This window comes from Pristiophorus japonicus, chromosome 1, assembly GCF_044704955.1.
Source record: "Pristiophorus japonicus isolate sPriJap1 chromosome 1, sPriJap1.hap1, whole genome shotgun sequence".
In the NCBI taxonomy this organism is placed as follows: Eukaryota; Metazoa; Chordata; class Chondrichthyes; family Pristiophoridae; genus Pristiophorus; species Pristiophorus japonicus.
In genome coordinates, this window is record NC_091977.1 from 70390976 (window position 1) to 70413216 (window position 22241).

The 22241-nt window shown below is 42.2% G+C and overlaps 1 protein-coding gene across 3 annotated transcripts in view; it reads right to left on the reverse strand.

Annotated features, from left to right (window-relative positions):
• The window catches only part of slc24a2 (solute carrier family 24 member 2), a 299828-nt gene that overhangs the window by 276417 nt on the left and 1170 nt on the right, over window positions 1-22241 (reverse strand). For all 3 annotated transcript variants that reach the window (XM_070856791.1, XM_070856790.1, XM_070856809.1), the window contains exon 2: window positions 20791-21930. In XM_070856791.1, the coding sequence (XP_070712892.1) occupies window positions 20791-21732 (942 nt within the window). In that variant the 5' untranslated portion in view covers window positions 21733-21930. The remainder of the gene's footprint in view (window positions 1-20790; window positions 21931-22241) is intronic.

Below are 22241 nucleotides of genomic sequence, written 5' to 3' on the forward strand. Positions count from 1 at the left end.
TCCGCAAGGTTTTTATGAGCGTACAAAAGTGGGCACCTACACTGGCCTAAGTTAGTTTGGAGTAACTTTTCGCTGTCTAAACTTGCTTAAATGACCAAAACAGGCGTAAGTGGCTGGTAACGCCCCCTTTTGAAAAAAAAACTGAACTCACTCACTGAAACTGGAGCAAACTAAATGTGGACAATTACGATTTTTAAGATACTCCAAAAAAAAAACTAGGTGCTCCAAAAAAATAAGAGCAACTCCTGTGGAAATTTGAGCCCATTGACTCAGCAAAATATAAAAAGGTGTCCTTAGTGCCACTGAGTGAGGGAGAGAAGACAGACGAAAGCGGATGAAAGCTTCACCCTGCACAAATGCCCGTTTGGCCCGAACTGGCAGCCACATCAAGTTTTGTTCACCCATCACCCCTATGCTCACTCATCTCCGTTGACTGCTGATCCACAAACACACTGAATTCAAAATCCTCATTTACATGTCCCGTGCCTTGCCTCTCTCTATTTTTGTGACCACCATGGCTCCATGTCCTAGCCTACATGCTTGAATACTTCAATTCTAGCCTCTTGGGCATCCCACTCACTCTTCACTCAAACATCAATGGCGCAGCTTTCATCCCCACAGCTTTCTCTAAAACTTCCTCCCTGATCCCCTGTTTTTCTACCCCTTTCTAAAGCCTCCTCAAAATCTTTTATCCGTGCTCTCATTCTACCATTACTGCTCAGCATCGATTTCTCCTCTGCCTTGGGACATTCTACTATGTTATTAGCTCTACATGAAATGTAACTTGTTGTTCATGGTAATACTCTCATTATTAACGGCAATAAGCATCATGTAATTTCATTCATACCGGAATAAAAAACATTTTACAACTTTTGAAACTCCAAAATAAAGCAACACATCATACAACAAAAGTCATAGCTAAAATGATTTGCTACTGTCAATCACCAATGGTATCTCAAACTGTAAATAGGATAGGATTAAGTAGGATTTAAGACCAAGTATTAAATACAGTGATCAGATCTAGTCTTTGTTTCTGCTGTTTAATAAATGTACACAAAAGATTATAAATATGTAAACATTATAATTTCAGGGTTCACAGCAATTATAACAGGTTTGAACTGCTGCCTTAGTTTTTACTGATAAATGGGAAAAAGGCATAATTTATATATGGATCTGCTAATTGGATGGGGTATTTTAATGACTTTGTGTAACAATAAAGTCTCACATAAATAGCATGTAATGTGATTAGAAAGAACAGACATCGGAAGGCAGCGCCCAAGTGTTCAAGTGACTGAGCACTTGACTCAAGAGGAAGATCATGTTCTGGGTCTGTGCACTAGGAGAGCAGGTCATGTCATGGAGGTGGCACTGGTCATGGGAAAGTCAGATTTGCATCTACTCGCTGCCTGACCAAGGTGTGTTACAGCTGAAATGATTTGATTATATTAAGGGACAGTACTGCTCCACTTACTGATGGAACAGTTACATGTTAGCATACATCCACACTAACTGACGTGCTGGAACCCACATGTTATGCTGCAATGGGACCTTAAGAAAAATTTAAACTCCTTAATCTACTAGTTCGGTGATCTGCTTGACATGCACAGAACATATTTTACTGATTTGGAGGTGAAGTAGTTAATCACACTAAAAGGAGGTGTACAGTTACAACAATTGAAAGCTGATTTGAACTTTTGGCAGAGATGGAAGGGTAATGGTTTAGCTGCTCATTGTATACCCTGCCCAATTTACCTTTCCACTGAAGTCATCAACTATGAACAGCACTATAGAAGATTCAATTATGTATTACAAATTGCCACAGTATTTCAAGACTATTATCCTGTGTTATTTTAGTTCATCATTTATTTTTCAAAGCACATGGGTTAACTCTAGGAGCCAAAGTTATTTTGAAAATTGCAACATCAATTACACCAAAGTGAAAATATATCCTCAGATGGGTGGGTGGCTGCAGTCTCTTCCAAAATTTCACATTCTGTGGTTAACAATGAAGGTGACAAAATGCAATTAAAATGGGACACCTTCTGAAATCAGCAAGACCTAGGAGGAGATGTGGGCTCCAACTGAGCCTGCCCTGCAGACCAATGAACCCCACTGGGAGGAGACTCTTGTCCTAGTTGTGACAGGCAGAATAATGATGCAGTATTAGATCTGATGGAGGCAAGATAATACATATTCCATGCAGCTACATCACTGGTATAGATAGAAGGATCAGAACTGTGAAAATAGCAATTAGACAAAGGAAAGGCAGAATCCTCAAAGAATGTACAAGTAAAGTGGGTGTCGTTTCAGGGTGGGAGTTGCTACAGAGTATTGTGCAACAGACATATATAAGGCAGTGATTTTTTTGTTGAGAAGATAGATCTATTATAAGAGCGAGGATAGGAGGTGAGGAAAAGGTCTATGAGATTAGCTGAAATACTGGGACTATCAGGGATAACGTTAGACTGATTGTTAAAGTTGTCAAAGTCATTAAGTAGCAGTGGACTTTAACATTAGTACTGGCCTGATTTAAAGAGAAGCGAAACAAAACCATTCTTCATGATAACTAATGAAGTTATTAAAAATGGTAATTTCAGCAGAGAGGAAATTGGAATTTATTCAATTTTGCTGAAGAAACAAATTCTAGATATTTCTCAAAGGTTAGAAGAGCAATAGATAGCAGATGAATATATTGAACTGAAGTAGAGATATTTTTACCTACAGCAGATCGAAGTCAAGAGCTAAAGTTAAAACATAAATAGCAGGATTAGGCCATTTGGCCCATCGAGCCTGCTCCAGCATTCAATAAGATCTGACCATTGACTCAGTTTCACTTCCCTGCCCACTCCCCATAACCCTTATCGCTCAAAAATCTGTCTATCTCCGCCTTAAATATATTCAAAGACCCAGCCTTCACAGCTCTCTGGGGCAGAGAATTCCATCGATTTACAATCCTCAGCAGAAATTCCTCCTCATCCGTTTTAAATGGGCAGCCCCTTATTCTGAGACTATGTCCGAGTTTTAGTTTCCCCTATGAGTGGGAATATCCTTTCTGCATCCATGTTTCGATAAAATCACCCCTCATTTTTCTGAATTCCAATGAGTATAGGCTCAACCTACTCAACCTTTCTTCAGGTCAACCCCCTCATCTCCGGGATCAACCTAGTGAACCTTCTCTGAACTGTCTCCAATGCAAGTATATCCTTCCTTAAATACGGAGATCAAAACTGTACTCAGTACTCTAGATGTGGTCTTACCAATACCCTGTACAGTTGTAGCAGGAGTTCCCTGCTTTTATACTCTATCCCCCTTACAATAAAGGCCAACATTCCATTTGCCTTCCTGATTACTTGCTGTACCTGCATACTAATTTTGTTTTTCATGCACAAGGACCCCTAGGTCCCTCTGTACTGATTCACTTTGCAATTTTTCTCCATTTAAACTGTAACTTGCTTTTCTATTTTTACTGCCAAAGTGGATAACCTCACATTTTCCCACATTATACACCATCTGACAGATGTTTGCCCACTCACTTAGCCTGTCTATATCCCTCTGCAGATTTTGTGTCCCCTCCTCACAATTTGCTTTCCCACCCGTCTTTGTACTGTCAGCAAACTTGGCTACAATACACTCGGTCCCTTTATCAAAGTCATTAATATAGATTGTAAATGGTTGAGGACCCAATACCGATCCCTGTGGCACCCCACTAGTCACTGTTTGTCAACCGGAAAATGACCCATTTATCCTGACTCTGTTTTCTGTTTTTTGTTAGTTAGCCAATCCTCTATCCATGCTAATATTACCCCCTACCCCGTGAACTTTTTAATCTTGTGCAGTAACCTTTTATGTGGCACCTTATCAAATGCCTTCTGGAAATCCAAATACATCACATCCACTGGTTCCCCCTTATCCACCCTGCTCGTTACATCCTCAAAGAACTCCAGTAAATTTGTCAAACATGATTTCCCTTGCATAAAACTATGTTGGCTCTGCTTGATTGAATTATGCTTTTCCAAATGTCCCACTACTGCTTCCTTAATAATGGACTCTAGCATTTTCCCAATGACCGCCATTCAATGGCTGAACATGCAACTTCAGTACCCCATTCCTGCTTTCTCGCCATAGCCCTTGATCCCCCTAGTAGTAAGGACTGCACCTAACTCCTTTTTGAATATATTTAGTGAATTGACCTCAACAACTTCCTGTGGTAGAGAATTCCACAGGTTCACCACTCTCTGGGTGAAGAAGTTTCTCCTCATCTCGGTCCTAAATGGCTTACCCCTTATCCTTGGACTGTGACCCCTGGTTCTGGACTTCCCCAACATTGGGAACATTCTTCCTGCATCTAACCTGGCTAAACACATCAGAATTTTAAACGTTCATGAGATCTCCTCTCATTCTTCTGAACTCCAGTGAATACAAGCCCAGTTGATCCAGTCTTTCTTGATACGTCAGTCCCGCCATCCCGGGAATCAGTCTGGTGAACCTTCGCTGCACTCCCTCTAACAAGAATGTCCTTCCTCAAGTTAGGAGACCAAAACTGTACACAATACTCCAGGTATGGCCTCACCAAGGCCCTGTACAACTGTAGTAACACCTCCCTGCCCCTGTACTCAAAGCCCCTCGCTATGAAGGCCAACATGCCATTTGCTTTCTTAACCGCCTGCTGTACCTGCATGCCAACCTTCAATGACTGATATACCATGACACCCAGATTTTGTTGCACCTCCCCTTTTCCTAATCTGTCACCATTCAGATAATAGTCTGTCTCTGTTTTTACCACCAAAGTGGATAACCTCACATTTATCCACATTTTATTTCATCTGCCATGCATTTGCCCACTCACCTAACCTATCCAAGTCACTCTGCAGCCTCATAGCATCCTCCTCGCAGCTCACACTGCCACCCAACTTAGTGTCATCCACAAATTTGGAGATACTACATTTAATCTCCTCGTCTAAATCATTAATGTACAATGTAAACAGCTGGGGCCCCAGCACAGAACCTTGCGGTAACCGCACTAGTCACTGCCTGCCATTCTGAAAAGTACCCATTTACTCCTACTCTTTGCTTCCTGTCTGCCAACCAGTTCTCAATCCACGTCAGCACACTATCCCCAATCCCATGTGCTTTAACTTTGCACATTAATCTCTTGTGTGGGACCTTGTCGAAGGCCTTCTGAAAGTCCAAATACACCACATCAACTGGTTCTCCCTTGTCCACTCTACTGCAAACAACCTCAAAAAATTCCAGAAGATTTGTCAAGCATGATTTTCCTTTCACAAATCCATGCTGACTTGGACCTATCATGTCACCTCTTTCCAAATGCGCTGCTATGACATCCTTAATAATTGATTCCATCATTTTACCCACTATCGATGTCAGGCTGACCGGTCTATAATTCCCTGTTTTCTCCCTCCTTTTTTTTTTTAAAAAAAAGTGTGGTTACATTGGAGTGGAGGGTAGCCATAGGAACTGATCCAGAGTCTATGGAATGTTGGAAAATGACTGTCAATGCATCCACTATTTCCAAGGCCAGCTCCTTAAGTACTCTGGGATGCAGTCCATCAGGCCCTGGGGATTTATCAGCCTTCAATCCCATCAATTTCCCCAACACAATTTCCCGACTAATAAGGATTTCCCTCAGTTCCTCCTTCTTACTAGACCCTCTGACCCCTTTTATATCCGGAAGGTTGTTTGTGTCCTCCTTAGTGAATACCGAACCAAAGTACTTGTTCAATTGGTCTGCCATTTCTTTGTTCCCCGTTATGACTTCCTCTGATTCTGACTGCAGGGAACCTACATTTGTCTTTACTAACCTTTTTCTCTTTACATATCTATAGAAGCTTTTGCAGTCCATCTTAATGTTCCCTGCAAGCTTCCTCTCGTACTCTATTTTCCCTGCCCTAATCAAATCCTTTGTCCTCCTCTGCTGAGTTCTAAGTTTCTCCCAATCCCCGGGTTCGCTGCTATTTCTGGCCAATTTGTATGCCACTTCCTTGGCTTTAATACTATCCCTGATTTCCCCTGATCGCCACAGTTGAGCCATCTTCCCTTTTTTATTTTTACGCCAGACGGGGATGTACAATTGTTGTAGTTCATCCATGCGGTCTCTAAATGTCTGCCATTGCCCATCCACTGTCAACCCCTTAAGTATCATTCACCAATCTATCCTAGCCAATTCACGCCTCATACCTTCAAAGTTACCCTTCTTTAAGTTCTGGACCATGGTCTCTGAATTAACTGTTTCATTCTCCATCCTAATGTAGAATTCCACCATATTATGGTCACTCTTCCCCAAGGGGCCTCGCACAACGAGATTGCTAATTAATCCTCTCTCATTACACAACACCCAGTCTAAGATGGCCTCCCTCCTAGTTGATTGCTCGACATATTGGTCGAGAAAACCATCTCTTATGCACTCCAGGAAATCCTCCTCCACTGTATTGCTTCCAGTTTGGTTAGCCCAATCTATATCCATATTAAAGTCACCCATGATAACCACTGCACCTTTATTGCATGCACCCCTAATTTCCTGTTTGATGCCCTGCCCAACATCACTACTACTATTTGGAGGTCTGTACACAACTCCCACTAACGTTTTTTGCCCTTTGGTGTTCTGCAGCTCTACCCATATAGATTTCACATCATCCAAGCTAATGTCCTTCCTAACTATTGCATTAATCTCCTCCTTAACCAGCAATGCTACCCCACCTCCTTTTCCTTTTATTCTATCCTTTCTGAATGTTGATTACTCTTGGATGTTGAGTTCCCAGCCCTGATCATCCTGGAGCCACGTCTCTGTAATCCCAATCACATCATATCTGTTAACATCTATTTGCACAGTTAATTCATCCACTTTATTACGGATACTCCTTGCATTAAGACACAAAGCCTTCAGGCTTGTTTTTTTTAAAAACACCCTTTGTCCTTTTAAAATTATAGATGTAGTGTGGCCCTTTTTGTTTCTTGCCTTTGTTTACTCAGCCTTCCACTATTGCTTTTTACATTTCTACCATCTGTTTCTGACTCCATATTACTTCGCCCTGTCTCACTGCATAGGTTCCCATCCCCCTGCCATATTAGCTTAAACACTCCCAAACTGCATTAGCAAATATTACCCCCAGGACATCAGTTCCAGTCCTGCCCAAGTGCAGACCGTCCCTTTTGTACAGGTCCCACTTCCCCAGAACTGGTTCCAATGTCCCAGGAATTTGAATCCCTCCCTCTTGCACCACTGCTCAAGCCACGTATTTATTCTAACTATCCTGCTCCCTCTACTCTGATTAGCACGTGGCACTGGTAACAATCCAGAGATTACTACCTTTGAGGTCCTACTTTTTAAATTGAACTTCTAGCTCCCTAATTTCAGCTTGTAGGACCGCTTCCCGCTTCTTACCTATATCGTTGGTACCTACATGTACCACGACAACTGGCTGTTCACCCTCCCTCTCCAGAATGCTCTGCAGCCGCTCCGAGACATCCTTGACCCTTACACCAGGGAGGCAACATACCATCCTGGAGTCTCGGTTGCGGCCGCAGAAACTCCTATCTATTCCCATTACAATAGAGTCCCCCATCAATATAGCTCTCCCACTCTTTTTCCCGCCCTTCTGTGCAGCAAAGCTACCCATGGTGCCATGAACCTGGCTGCTGGTGCCTTCCCCTGGTAAGTCATCTCCCCCAACAGTATCCAAAACAGTACCTTTGTAGTCACCTTTATTTAAACTTAGGACATTGGTTTGAGAACCAAGTTTCTCACCCTCCAACTGAATTTGAAATTCAACTGTGTTACGGTCACTCATTCCTGGAGGATCCTTTACTCCAAGATCATTTATTAATCCTGTCTCATTACACAGTATCAGATCTAAGATAGCCTGCTCCCTGGTTGGTTCCGCAATGTACTGTTCAAGAAAACTATCCCGGATAAACTCTGAACTCTTCCTCAAGGCTACCCTGGCCAATTTGCTTTGTCCAATCAATAAGAAAGTTAAAATCGTCCATGATTATTGCTGTTCCTTTATTACAAGCCTCCCTTATTTCTTGATTTATTCTCTGTCAACTGTGTAGCTACTGTTAGAGGGCCTATTGACTACGCCCACCAGCGACTTTTTCCCTTTATTATTCCTTATCTCCACCCAAATTGATTCAACATCTTGATCTTCTGAGCCAATATCGTTTCGCACTGATCCCATCCTTCATTAACAGTGCTACCCCACCTCCTTTTCCTTTCTGTCTGTCCTTCAGAATTGTCAAACACCCCTGAATATTTAGTTCCCAGTCCTGGTCACCTTGCAATCAGGTCTCCGAAGCACGTTATCAGCAGGGACGTCAGAATAAACACGTACATGCAACAGAGGAAGGGAAAAACTAGGTGGGTCAACACATTCAGTTCCTGTACACCCAGTTATAGAGCGACACGGAGGAAGGTTGTTGCCTCTAAACTAGACTGTCCCAATGCTCTTCTGGCCGGCCTCCCATCTTTCACCCTCCATAAACTTGAAATAAAGCATTAAAGCACACGGGAGGAGGAGCAAGTAATGGTGGTAGGAATGGATACAAAGATCTGGTAAAGTTGCTGAAAGTATGTGCAAATACTAGTACATAACTGATCCTACTTGACAGGTGTTAATGCAGGAGCAAAAGGCACTCACAAACTCCTTTGACTCCAGCAGCTGTCAGAATACACAGCAATGCTCCTCTATCACCACTGTAGTGTTGCAGGATTTGCAGACAATGGCGCAAGTGTCATCCTTGTGGTCACCTGCAGTCTCGCCCCAAATTATTCAGGGAACAAGCACATAACAGAGTTCTCTACCAAAAACACCGATTGCCTCTGAGGAAATCAGTTACAGGAGATAGTCACAGCTGGATTTCATACGTGGAGTGATTGTTTAGAAACAGCTGTAACAGCAGTCTTCACTCTTATCCAGTAGCGGGGGGGTGGGGGGGGAACGAGGAAGGAGGTGGAGAGAATGTCAAGCACTCCCGAAATTTGTATGTTTTTTTAGAAAATAAATCGGACCACTCCTTCTTCCAAAAGAGCATGCCTGAATCATTTGATAGAACACAGAAACAACAGATGTTTGTCCAGAGCTAGTCTACCAGTGAAAATCAATTAGTTGAGTTTGTACTTCTAAATGCTTACCAGGATATTGGAGTGAATAGTATTGAAGATATTGATGGACTAGCAACACACAATTGCCGCTTGGATGTCATGTTTCAGAAGCCATTGTTTTCAGTCCCCGCCACTAATTCCATTCCCTAGCTACTGACTCCATCCCTCTCCTCAACTTCTGTCTGAGGCTGAACCAGACTGTTCACAACCTTAGTGTCATATTTGACCCTGAAATTAGCTATCGACCACATATCCACAGCATAACTAAGACCGCCTATTTCCACCTCCATCTCCACCCCTGTTTCAGCTCTTCTGCTGCTGAAACCCTCATTCATGCCTTTGTTACCTCTCGACTTTACTATTTCCAACGCACTCCTGGCTGGCCTCCCACATTCTACCCTACATAAACTTGGTGATCCAAAACTCGGCTGCCCATGTCCTAACTCATACAAAGTCCCGCTCACCCATCATCCCTGTGCTTGCTGCCCTATACTGGCTCCCAGTTAAGGATGCCTCGATTTCAAAATTCTTATCCTAGTTTTCAAATCCCTCCATGGCCTCGCCCCTTCCTATTTAATCCACTTTAATCACACAACCCTCTTCGAGATATCTGCGCTCCTCTAATTCTGCCCTCTTGAGCATCCCTGATTATAATTGCTCAACCATTGGTGGCCATGCCTTCTGTTGCCTAGGCCCCAAACTCTGGAATTCCCTGCCTAAACCTCTCCACCTCTCCACCTCTCTTTCCTCCTTTAAGACACTCCTTAAAACATCTCTCTTTGATCAAGCTTTTGGTCACCTGCCCTAATTTCTCCTTATGTGGCTCGGTGTCAGATTTTTTCATCTCATATTACTCCTGTGAAGCATCTTTGGATGGATGTTTTACTACATTAAAAGGCGCTATATAAATACAAGTTGTTGTAGATGATCACGGCTGATGTGTACCTTCATATCCCCCCAATACACTGGTTAACAAATCTATCGATCGGAGTCTTGAAATGTCCACTGTCCCAGCAATCACAGCCTTGTGGGAAGAATTCCAGAGTTCATAAAATCATAGAATCGTACAGCACAGGAGGCTGTCATTTGGCCCTGTGTCTGTGCTGCCTCTTCGAAAGAGCTATCCAATTAGTCCCATTTCCCTGTTCTTTCCCCCATAATCCTGCAATTGTTTTCCTTTTCAAGTATTAATCTAATGCTCTTTTAAAAGTTACTACTGAATCTGCTTCCACTTTTCATGCAGTGCATTCCAGATCATCACAACACGGTATAAAACAAAAATTCTCCTCATCTTGCCTCTGGTTCTTTTGCCAATTGCCGTAAATCTATATCCTCTGGTTACTGATCCTCCTACCAGTAGAAACAGTTTCTCGATAATCAAAACCCCTCAATTTTGACCACCATTTAAATCCCATCTTAATTTTCTTTGAGGAAAACAATCTCAGCAACTCTAGTCTCTCCACATAATGGAAGTCCTTCATCCATGGTCTCATTCTCGTAAATCTCCTCTGCACCCTCTTCAAGGTGTTGACATCCTTTCCAACGTTTATTGATCAGAATTGATCACAATACTCCAACTGAGGCCTAACCAGTGATTTATAAAGCTTTAGCATAACTTCCTTGCTTTTATACTCTCTGCTTCTATTTATAAAGCCAAGGATCCCGTAACATTTTAATTTTTTTTTAAAAGTCTTATCAACTTCAAATATTTGTACATGTGAACCCCGATCTTTGTTCAAGCACCACCTTTAAAATTGTACTATTTAGTTTATATTGACATGGATTATTCACATGGGAAGCCTAGCACTGAGAGTGAAGCAAGACAAGGGTCGCAGGAAGCAGCCTCCTCTAAAGGAGACGTTACAAGTTCATTTCAGCCAAGCTCCTCAAAAAGGAAGAATGAAGTGCCTTACAGCAAGCTCGCATTTGCAGCTACTGCATGGTCAGGTGTGGTTTGAACTACTGCAGGGACATCACGTGACTCTGCACCAAGAGTTCTGTGCCACAAGCAGCCAGACAAGCCTACAGCAGCCGGACACAACAGTTGCCCCTCACACTTGCAGAGCAAATCATCAGTGTAAGCTTGAGCTGCAGGACAAGCACACTGTATAGAGCCGACGGGAGTACCTCACACACGTAGCCAAATTATGCATAAGAACATAAGAAATAGGAGCAGGAATAGGCCATAATGCCCGTCGAGTCTGCTCCGCCATTTAATACGATCATGGCTGATCTAATCATGGACTCAGCTCCACTTCCCTGCCCGCTCCCCATAATCCCTTATCGGTTAAGAAACTGTCTATCTCCATCTTAAATTTATTCAATGACCCAGCTTTCACAGCTCTCTGAGGAAGCACCATAATTTCACAGACTCTGATCTCCAAACCTTTAGAAGAAATTGATATCTAGGAGATACAAGCTACTGGATGTTTGAGGCAGCAAACCTGCCAGAGCTGTCACTTTTGCCACCGCATTCCAGCTCTCACTCCCAAAACTACAAAGCAGTACCACAAGAAGTTCAATGGCCTCACCAGGACATGCAAGGTAACACCAGACACTCTTCCCTTTTCTTTCTTGGCCACTTTGGGCACCAGCAAACTGTTCACCCTCTAAAAGTAACACTTCAAAAACGTATCCTTACAGTGCTATCTGGTTAAGTTGGGTGGGGGGGGGGGGGGAGGGAGGGAAAGGGAGCACTCCAACTCAGGATCTTGCATTATGGCTACCAAGATCCCCTAACAGCAATCACCAACATTCAGAACACTAACTCCCCCACCGCCATTATCTTCTTGCAGGAGAAATTTGTGCACAATGCCTGCAAGAGGCACTTTCCAACCTTTATAAACACCACATCTCTACAAGGAAAGGCTATGAGCTTGGAGAGGCACTCCACTCTTGCCATGGGAAATGGCGAAGTCAGGGGCATATTACCAACACAAGGTTTGTGACTGAACACTACACAATTACTCTGGCATCTCTGAAGCACTACTTAGACACAATTTCCATCTCTTCTCACATTACAACAGTGAATGCACACCAAAAGTTTTTCATTGGCTGTAAAGCGCTTTGAGACATCCGGTGGTCATGAAAGATGCTATAGAAATGCAAGTCTTTTTTCTCTGTCCCTATAATTCAAAAGCGACAATGGCCACCAATTCCTAGCTTCTACCCTCCTTTTCTGTCAGTCAGAACACTAGAAAGCATGGGAGGAGAAAGATGATGATGAGAATGAGGAAAAACAGACACAACTACCTCCTTATGGCCTATGATGAGGAAGAGAGAGTCGGGCTCAAGTTCACCCACGAGTTCCTGCACAAAACTCCTGCCCGGTGTTCTTCAGCCCCAATCCCATCCACCTCACTCCTTGCGGCACTGGCTACTTCAATCGAATTCACCAGCTCAGATACTTCACCCAGAGAGGAAATAGATAGTGTTTGTGAGGATGTGGCGCTAGCCTATTCTCAGAGCACAAGGATGCCAAAGAGTGGGAAGTGGGTGAGGATGTGCCACCTTTCCCAGCCAAGGCAGAGAAGGCAGAGAACCCGGAATTCATTGGTACAGGGCTGAAAAGACAGAACATTTTACCTACATGCCATACCTGCTCTTCAGAAGCCCCGCCTGTTATCGGACGCTGGCAGAAGCAGCAAGACGAAAGTGAGCTGAACAGTAAAACAAAAACGCTGCAAAAAGTGTTTACCAGCTGCAGAAATCACTAATAAAACTCTCCAGATTCTGTAAGTTCAGATACCCTTCTCTTCCACCCATCTCAGCTGATGCTGGCAGCAGCTGCACCTTATTATTCTCAATCTAAGTCACCCCGAGCACAGAATGTAAAAGTTGGAAACTAAGAGGTACAACTAGCTCTGGGTGACTTGGGAGCACCCAAGTGCAGGAGTCTGTTTGTCTTGCTATCAGGAAGGCTCAATGTGCTGGTGTGCGTTCTTTGCATCTGGCTTGCTGCAATGCCCTGCTGACCTCTGGGTATAGATAGTGCTCATAATTCTGTATGTGTACTATGCATATTGATGTGTGTTATAAATTTCTGAAATTGATAAAATATGCAGATATGTTAAATGAAAGAGCAAAGCACTGTTCCTCTCTTATCCATTTACCCCCCCATTTTACTGCTGAAGAGTGCAGGCTGAACGGTATTTAAAAGCCTACAGGCATTTCCAGGTAGTTTACACGAATACCTGCACCAATGGTAATGCAAATAAACAGATTACGTAACTCGTGTCCAGTCCCAACCGCTTATAGTGAAGGAGTTTGCATATAATGTGTAACTCGCATTCAGGCAATGGTCGGTAAAACGCAGCATTAATAAAATAAAAACTAATTTCAGCTCCAGTTAGATGGCCACTGAGCAAAATTTGCATTTTAGGGAGACTGCAGCATGTGCTAAAGATAGCTGAAACATAGACAGCAACTTGCATTTATATAGCCCCGTTAACATAGTAAAAGATCCCAAGGAGCGTCTTCAAGGAGGAAAGAGATAGAGAAGCAGAGAGGTAATTCCAGAGCTTAGGGCCTAGGCAACAGAATGCACGGCCACCAATGGCAGAGCAATCAAAATCAGGGATGTTCAAGACGAGAAATGATGGAGAACAGAGACCTTGAGAGGGTTGTAGGGCTGGAAGAGATTACAGAGATAGGGAGGGGCGAGGCCATGGTGGGATTGAAAATAAGGAATTAAAAACAGAGGCATTGCTTAACCTGTGGCCAATGTAGGTCAGAGAGCACAGGGGTTATGGGTGAACGTGACTTTGTGCAAGTTAGGTCATATACAGCAGAGTTTTGAATTACCTCAAGTTTACAGAGGCGGCCAGGAGTGTGTTGGAATAGTTAAGTCTAGAGCCAACAAAGGCACGGATGAGGGTTTCAGCAGCAGAGGAGTGGAGGTGGAAATAGGCGGTCTTAGTGATGGCACGGATGTGTGTTTGGAAGTTCACCTCGAGGTCAAATATGGCACCAAGGTTACAAATAGTCTGGTTCAGCCTCAGGCACAGTTACCAGGGAGAGGGATGGAGTCAGTGGCTTTGGAAGGGAGGGACTGAAGACAATCTTCCCAATATTTAGTTGGAGGAAATTTCTGCTCATCTAGTACTGTATGTCAGACAAGCAGTCTGACAATTCAGAGACCGTGGAGGGGGTCGAGAGAAGTGGTGGTGAGGTAGTGCTGGGTGTCGTCAGCGTACATGTGGAAACTGATGCTGTGGTTTCAGATGATGTCACCGAGGGACAGCATGTAGATGATAAGTAGGAGAGGGCCAAGGATAGATTTTTGGGGAACACCAGGAGGTAACAGTGCGGGAGCAGGACGAGAATCCACTGCAGGTGATGTCAATAAAAACAAGAGGAGATAAATGTAAAAATTAGCCTAGTGTCTGTAAATACAAGTTCACTGAAAAAGGTATTGCTTTGGTTAATCCTTAATGGGGGAAATCTCCTGCACAGCCATGTAGGTTTTGGTGGAGGATTCTCATCTGAAAAAAATTAAAATGAAATCTGCCTCAACAAGGTTCTTTCATTATATTCAGTGCACCTTAAATTGAGGTGCAAACTAATGAGCAAGCACAGCTATTCCTGCCTGAAATTAATGGAGCATTTAAGATGCAATAACCTATGACATCAAGGCAGGAATAGCTGTGCTTGCTCATTAGTTTGCACCTCAATTTAAGGTGCACTGAATATAATGAAAGAACCTTGTTGAGGCAGATTTCATTTTAATTTGACAGAGTATGGCGTCAAGGGAAAACTCATCATTGGCTTGAATCGTACCTAGCACAAGGGAAGATGGTTGTGGTTGTTGGAGGCCAATCATCTCAGCCCCAGGACATCACTGCAGGAGTTCCTCAGGGCAGTGCCCTAGGCCCAATCATCTTCAGCTGCTTCATCAATGACCTTCCCTCCATCATAAGATCAGAAATGGGGATGGGATGTTCACTGATGATTGTACAGTGTTAAGTTCCATTCGCAACTCCTTAGATAATAAAGCAGTCTGTGCCCGCATGCAGCAAGGCCTGGACAACATTCAGGCTTGGGCTGATAAGTGGCAAGCATCAGGCACTGACCATCTCCAACAAGAGACAGTCTAGCCACCGCTCCTTGATATTCAAGGAGATTACCATCATCGAATCTCCCACTATCATCCTGGGGGTCACCATGGACAATTTTCTTTGCCCAAGAAAATAGAGGGGCAAAAGCAGTGTAACTGAATAAATGCTAGGCCATCATTCTTAGCCTTTAGCTTTAAATGTGATACTAAGAAGTCATTGCTGGAATCCAAAATAAAAATGTAAAATGCTGGCTTGCACAGCAGCTCAGTCAGGATCTAAAATATTAGACAGAATAATTTAACACTCCTGTGAGGCGCCTTTGGACTTTTTTTACTATGTTAAAGGTGTTATATAAATACAAGTTGTTGTAGTAATGCTTCAGACATGACCCTTCACAAGAGCTTTTCTTTCTCTTCCTGGTGCTGACTGTACTGCTGCACATGGCAAGTAAAATAAATCCTGATGTTCAAATGGTTTGACGATATTTGTAATGAAAGAATACTGCGGATGCTGGAAATCTGAAATAAACACAGAAAATGCTGGAAAAACTCCGCTGGTCAGGCAGCATCTGTGGGGGGTGGGGGGAAGAGAGAGAGAGAGAGAGAGAGAGAGAGAGAGAGAGAGAGAGAGAGAGAGAGAGAGACGAGAGAGAGACGAGAGAGAGAGAGAGACGAGAGAACATTTCAGGTCGATGACCATTCAGTAGAACTCCAGTGAAAGGTTATCAACCTGAAACAGTAACATGGTTTCTCTCCAAAGATGCTGCCCGACCTGAGTATTTTCCAATATTTTCTGTTTTTACATCAAATCATTTGATTTGGTAATGTAAGCCTATTCCTCATTGTCTGCTGCTCTTATCAGCAAAAAAAAAGATATCCTTAATTGTGCATATATAAAAAGTAGGCTGGACAATAAAAATTTCAGGATTGTGATGAAGCACATTCTTGTGGTTTACAGTGTTAACTAAAGGTCTCTATGTGCTCCTGCCTTGTAACATACTGTAAACTGTGAGTTTCTCTATATTTTGTTATCACCCTGTATGCCCAAGGCATTCACACACCATTTCAGTGCGAATAATGATTTAACCACAGGCCACCAGCATATTACAAATCTGATAGTCAAGAGAAATGTTCAGCCAATTATGAACAAGACCTGGCAATGTAATAGAGCAGGACATTTTTTGTGTTAAAATATAACAATTTGAAGATGGCAAAGGAGAAACGAAAGTTAGAAACAAAGCATAGAGAATTTGAAAACGTAAATGTAGATTGATAGCAATGCTAAATTAATTTTGCTCAGTCACTAAGTACTAACTAGTAACCTTGAGATTCACACCACCCATTTGGTGCTTGCTTCAGGGCATTCATCAGAGAACCAGCAACAACCAGAATCTCTTCACAACAGATGCTATTGTTAAATTGTCAGTCACATCTGCAATTCCCCTAGGAGAATATTTTAGTAGTTCAGCATAACCTTAGAAAAGCAATTATACATACACAAATAGGTTTAGATTGGTCCATAGTAAAACGCTCTCCCATATTGCACAATTTCTATTCCTTGGAAATGCAAAGAAACAATTGATCCAGTCAGATTAGATGATGAACATTTAGGCACACAGTTTTTCCATAAGTGTGATCAGTAAACAGGTAGCCCTCTAAATATACAAACACTTGTAACAGCCAACAGCATGTCACATTAGTTTGTTGCCCTTAGGAAAGCTATTAATTTCAAAATCCATTTCCCCCACCTGACTTGGTCTTTGTCTCTGACCTTTGTGCACCCTGCATAGTTCTCGATGATGTCAAAAACCAAGGCTCATACTCCAACCCCCACAAAATCAGCCTGTATCAGCTGAATAATGCTTCACCAGCACCTAGCCAGTGCAAGTAACATGCATTAAATAATATCACCTCATTCATACTGTATTATGTTACTGTACATTGAGGTGTCATTTTCTCTAAAAATTACACATGCAGTGATGCTCAAAGCTTTGGAGTTGCTGCTGGGGGTACAGAGACGATTCACTAGGCTGATTCCGGAGATGAGGGGGCGACCTTATGATGATAGATTGAATAGACCGGGTCTTTACTCGTTGGAGTTCAGAAGGATGAGGGGTGATCTTATAGAAACATTTAAAATAATGATAGGGATAGACAAAATGGAGGCAGAGAGGTTGTTTCCACTGGTCGGGGAGACTAGAACTAGGGGGCACAGCCTCAAAATACGGGGGAGTCAATTTAAAACCGAGTTGAGAAGGAATTTCTTCTCCCAGAGGGTTGTGAATCTGTGGAATTCTCTGCCCAAGGAAGCAGTTGAGGCTAGCTCATTGAATGTATTCAAATCACAGATAGATAGATTTTTAACCAATAAGGGAATTAAGGGTTACGGGGAGCGGGTGGGTAAGTGGAGCTGAGTTCATGGCCAGATCAGCCATGATCTTTTTGAATGGTGGAGCAGGCTCGAGGGGCTAGATGGCCTACTCCTGTTCCTAATTCTTATGTTCTTATGTTATGTTCTTATTTAGCCTGACCACATACATGTTGTACCACAGAGTTCCCGATCTCGACTGCATCACAGGAGGTGGGCAAGGTCATATCAGCACAGTGTTTCTTCATTACCAAACTATGTGAAAATCATAGTGGTGTGAAAATCAGTGTCATAAGGCCATTTATTAGTAGAACAGTTCTAAAAAATAAATTAGCATTACAAGAGCTATACATTTACAGAAAATGCTAAGCCTGAAAAGCTTTTAAAGTGGCTTTACTGCACCTTCCTTATCAAACAAAAACATTGTGGAAATTGTACTTTTTGCCTTATTTGTGGATGCACTGGAAGGAATGCTGCACTGGAAGGAATGCTGCGCTGTAACATGGCAGATAATAAATGGCCAATGACAACTGTCCATTAAGTATGTATTAATTTTGAGGCATCAGCACAAATAATAGCATCTTTTAGCACCAGTGCTAATTTCATCATTTATCCTATGCTAGGTTTGCAAACTAGCAAAGGGAACGGGAACATATCAGTCATCATCAAGGCAGGTCAGTGATTTACTAAACTGCAATTTCTATGGTGTTATAATAGTATAGCATACAAGTGCACCAGAGAGTGCATGTAGGTGGCAGGATGAGAGTTTGTATTGTAATTCCTCACAAAGTGAGCCCCGGACCTCAGCTGTACGATCAAGGGAAGAGACATAGTAGATACTTTTCCATAGGGAGAAAAGAAAAATTGGACGACATTAAAAAAACAATTATTTTCCCTTCTCATTGCTGCAAACACAGCTGTTGCAGACCAGAAGGAAGCCAGGAGCTACTAGTCCCATACACCAAAAATATGACACTGAATTATCTGTGTCGCCAAAATAGCTGCACCCAACCACCACTGTCCACCTGAAGCACAGTGTTCCAGATTTCATTTTACTACAAAAGACAAGAAAATACTTGTTTCCATTATGTTGCAAATAAAATTACCACACAAAGTCAGTGCCAGCAATACAAAACATTAGGTACCATTATTGGTCATTTCACTAAAAGGCAATACTGTACTCATTTATTTTCAAAAGGTCATTATTATTTTCTCCATTTCCCTTTGTGAACTCTTTGTTCCAGAGCCTCCTACCAACCAAGTAGGCAAATGGTGATGGACTAGTGGAATAGCTAAAATTTAAAATATTACATCAAGTTGTCAGACCATAGGATTATCTGCAAGTTAAGTTATCATTTATAATTAAGTGTAGGTCCAAAAGGTAAGAGGATGAATAATTTGCTGCAATTCCAGGCAAGAAAGAATCGCTTTGCAAGGCCTCAGCACATCCCAAAACATTATACAACCAATCAAGTACTTTTGAAGGTTAGTCACAGTTATAGTGTAGGAAATGCAGCCGCCATTTTGCACAAGCCAAAAAAAGCATTCCGTACAAAACTGAAGCTTATTTGTTGGTTAAAGTGTCAGGTTGACTGGCCATTATTGCAATTTGCCCAAACAGTCTACTTCTACATACAAGTTGTTTGTGAAATCGAAATGTTATATTACTACACAACACTAATTGACATCTCAGATACCATAATATGGATTTGTATGCTAAATGAAAGAGAAATGTTACTTATTTTTAATCTTTGAAGATGCATTCTTCACACATGCCCCCACCCAGCTATCACTTTGGGCCAGCTGTAGAGCGTATTGCATAAAAGCTAGGATCAAAACAAATGTTACTCTTATGCATGCCTAGTTCTTTTATATAATGTAGGAGCAGTGGTATCATGGAGAAGGCACCAACCAAATGTTGGCAAATGCAGCTACGCATCAAAAGGGAGCTCCATCTCTCATGTGGATTCAACACAGTAATGATGCAAGCCTCTCTCAGCTTCAGCTATGTGTACAGGATGCATTCTTCACATATTCGAGATATTGAATTCTAACAACACTTACTTTGCATATTCAAGGAATTAGTGAATTAGGAAAGGAATGGAAGCTTCACCAATATTTCAAAGTTCTGACGCACTGTGGCAAGATGTGAATTCACTTCCATGATTTCCCAGGTTATCAATCTCAACCCTATTCTTCCCTTCAAAGTGGAAAGATAAAATTGGAAAGATAGGATTTCTACTTAATTTTATTTTTACACCTGATTGAGAATAAATCTGTGATTTCAGTGCTGGAAATTAGAACAGTTTGGGGAACCAAAGTTAGGATCAAGCACTCTCTTCAGATATAGAGCAATAGACAGAAAGTAAAGCACCCTCCATTTTGCTCCAACAATGTGCCTTAGCCCTAGCCTTTGCTGGAAACTGATCACTCTCTACCGCATCAGTGTAATATTTATTCCCCCATTTTTCATACCAACCAATATTGTGGTCTCAGAGGTCAATTAGTGCTTTGTAGTAACATTATTCAGATTTTTTTTTAAGTACTTTAGACTTCTCAAAAGCAGTGTGTATGTATTCTAAGGAAGTAGACTGCTTGGATAAATTGTAATGATGGCCAGTCAACTTAGAGTGCTTTTTTTTTGGACTTGCCTGGAATTGTAGCCAATTATTCAGAGCTCATTCCACCTTTTGGGCCCATACCACGTATAAACAATAACTAGTTAAAGCTGCAGCAAATCCTCTGGCCTGAAAATTGACATCAGTTTTTAAAATTTTACCCATGCTCCTACTATTACTAATGCTGTGCTTTCAATTACACAAATCGATGTGCCTAAATCCAAGCATTGAATTTACAGCTGGACAGGCCTTGATGAAAGTGATATGGCAAGTTTACTGCCAGCTTAATCTTTGTTACATATTGCACTTATCTCATACACTATAACCAACAGTATCTTCCTTGCACCCAAAAATGTAACCCATCAATCACCCCAGTTGATACGATGTAATGAAAACACAGGCATATTACATAATTTATATCCCTGCCAATGCATAAAGGCTCTTCCCCATTGTGTAATTGTAACACCTACTCTCCATTAACTGCAGAATCTTTCAACACTTTGAAAACCCAGTCTTGCACTCTCCAGAGTCCAAATCAGTGGCTACAACCAGCACACAAGAACCACTGGCATAGGGGTGGGCAATTCTTTAAACTCTGTTCTAATCAATTTAAAAATAAAACCACACGTACCTTTTCATCACCATCTGTTGCTGTTGCCTCCACCACTTTGTTCCTGTTTAATTTCTTTTTCACCCATCGTTCAAACACAAAGTTAAACTTCATGAAGATCACATAGCATCCATAGGCTGACAACAAAATTAAACTCTCCCACCAAGTGATGGCGTTATCCAGGAAGAAAAGTATAAGCAAAATCAGGCCAATAATATAAAAGGACACATCTCTGAACAGTGGCCACCAGGTGAGGTACAGAATTTCTTTGGAGAATATAGCACACATTCCGATTACAAACAGGATGTTGAAGACCGCAGAGCCCACTATGGTCCCAATCCCAACATTGCTGTGAGTTATAAAAACTCCTATTAAAGAAGTGAAGAGTTCTGGGGCTGACCCACCTGCAGCCATAAAAGTTGCCCCTGCCACATCATCGGATATTTTGAGCCTGTCAATTATAACCGTCAACGAGGGTACAAAAAATTCATCACACACTATGGCTAAGGCTATGAACATGTAAATCATGCCTAATATGTGGAGAAGGACAGCTCCTTTCCTTCTTTGCGCCAGTGAAAAGATATCTCTTGGATAGTCTCCACCAGAGCTTCCATTGAGGGAGATCGTGGCTGAACGCACCTCGTACTTTAAAGCAAGCTCGGATTTGGGGGTATAATTTTGAACCTTGGAAAACTTCTGTTTTTCCTCGAAACCCAGTAGAGTTCTGCGTTTGACCTGTGGGTTTTCTGGGTTGGCTGACGTCCTGGCGAAGGCACTGAATAAGAGGGAAAACACGCTGAGAGCCATTAAACCAAGGCAAAAGCTCACAATTCGCGACACACTCAGCTTCCTCCTGCCCTGGGACTTGTGCTTTCTGAAAGCCCGAGCCGCGGTAGAAAGTTGCTGTCCCGCGCAGTAGAGATCCGTCTCCACACCTTCAGCGTTCGCGGTCTTCGAATCCATGGCTGGACTAGTCTTGAGTTTAGGTGATGGGATTTTTGTGTTCCTTTTTTAAAAAGTTGACTGGTTGTAGCAGAACTCTTCATACACTATCAGTCTTCATGACGTTGGGAAGAAAATAGTCTGAAAGACAACTCAGATACTTGGAAATGAACCTTGTATTCTTCTACCGATGGTAGAACTGATGTGAACTTCAATGTCCTGCGAAAACAAGGCAATAGCGAATGTAAAGAAGCTACTTAACACCAGCCCATACATATTGGGGTTTAATTGGAAATAAAGCGGTTGTAAAATTAGCCAAATAAAAAAAAACACACACATAATTGAATTAAACATAATGCTAACATTTACTTCAGCAAAATACAAAGGATTTCTCTTTAGTCTACATTACCAGGGGCTACATCGGTTGCAGTCGGACTACCTAGTGCTCCGGGTAAAGTCAGCCTCTGGTGGAGTACTGAGCCATATCAACAGAAAGGGAGGGGGAAGAGGAGAAAAATCCTCCAAGGTTC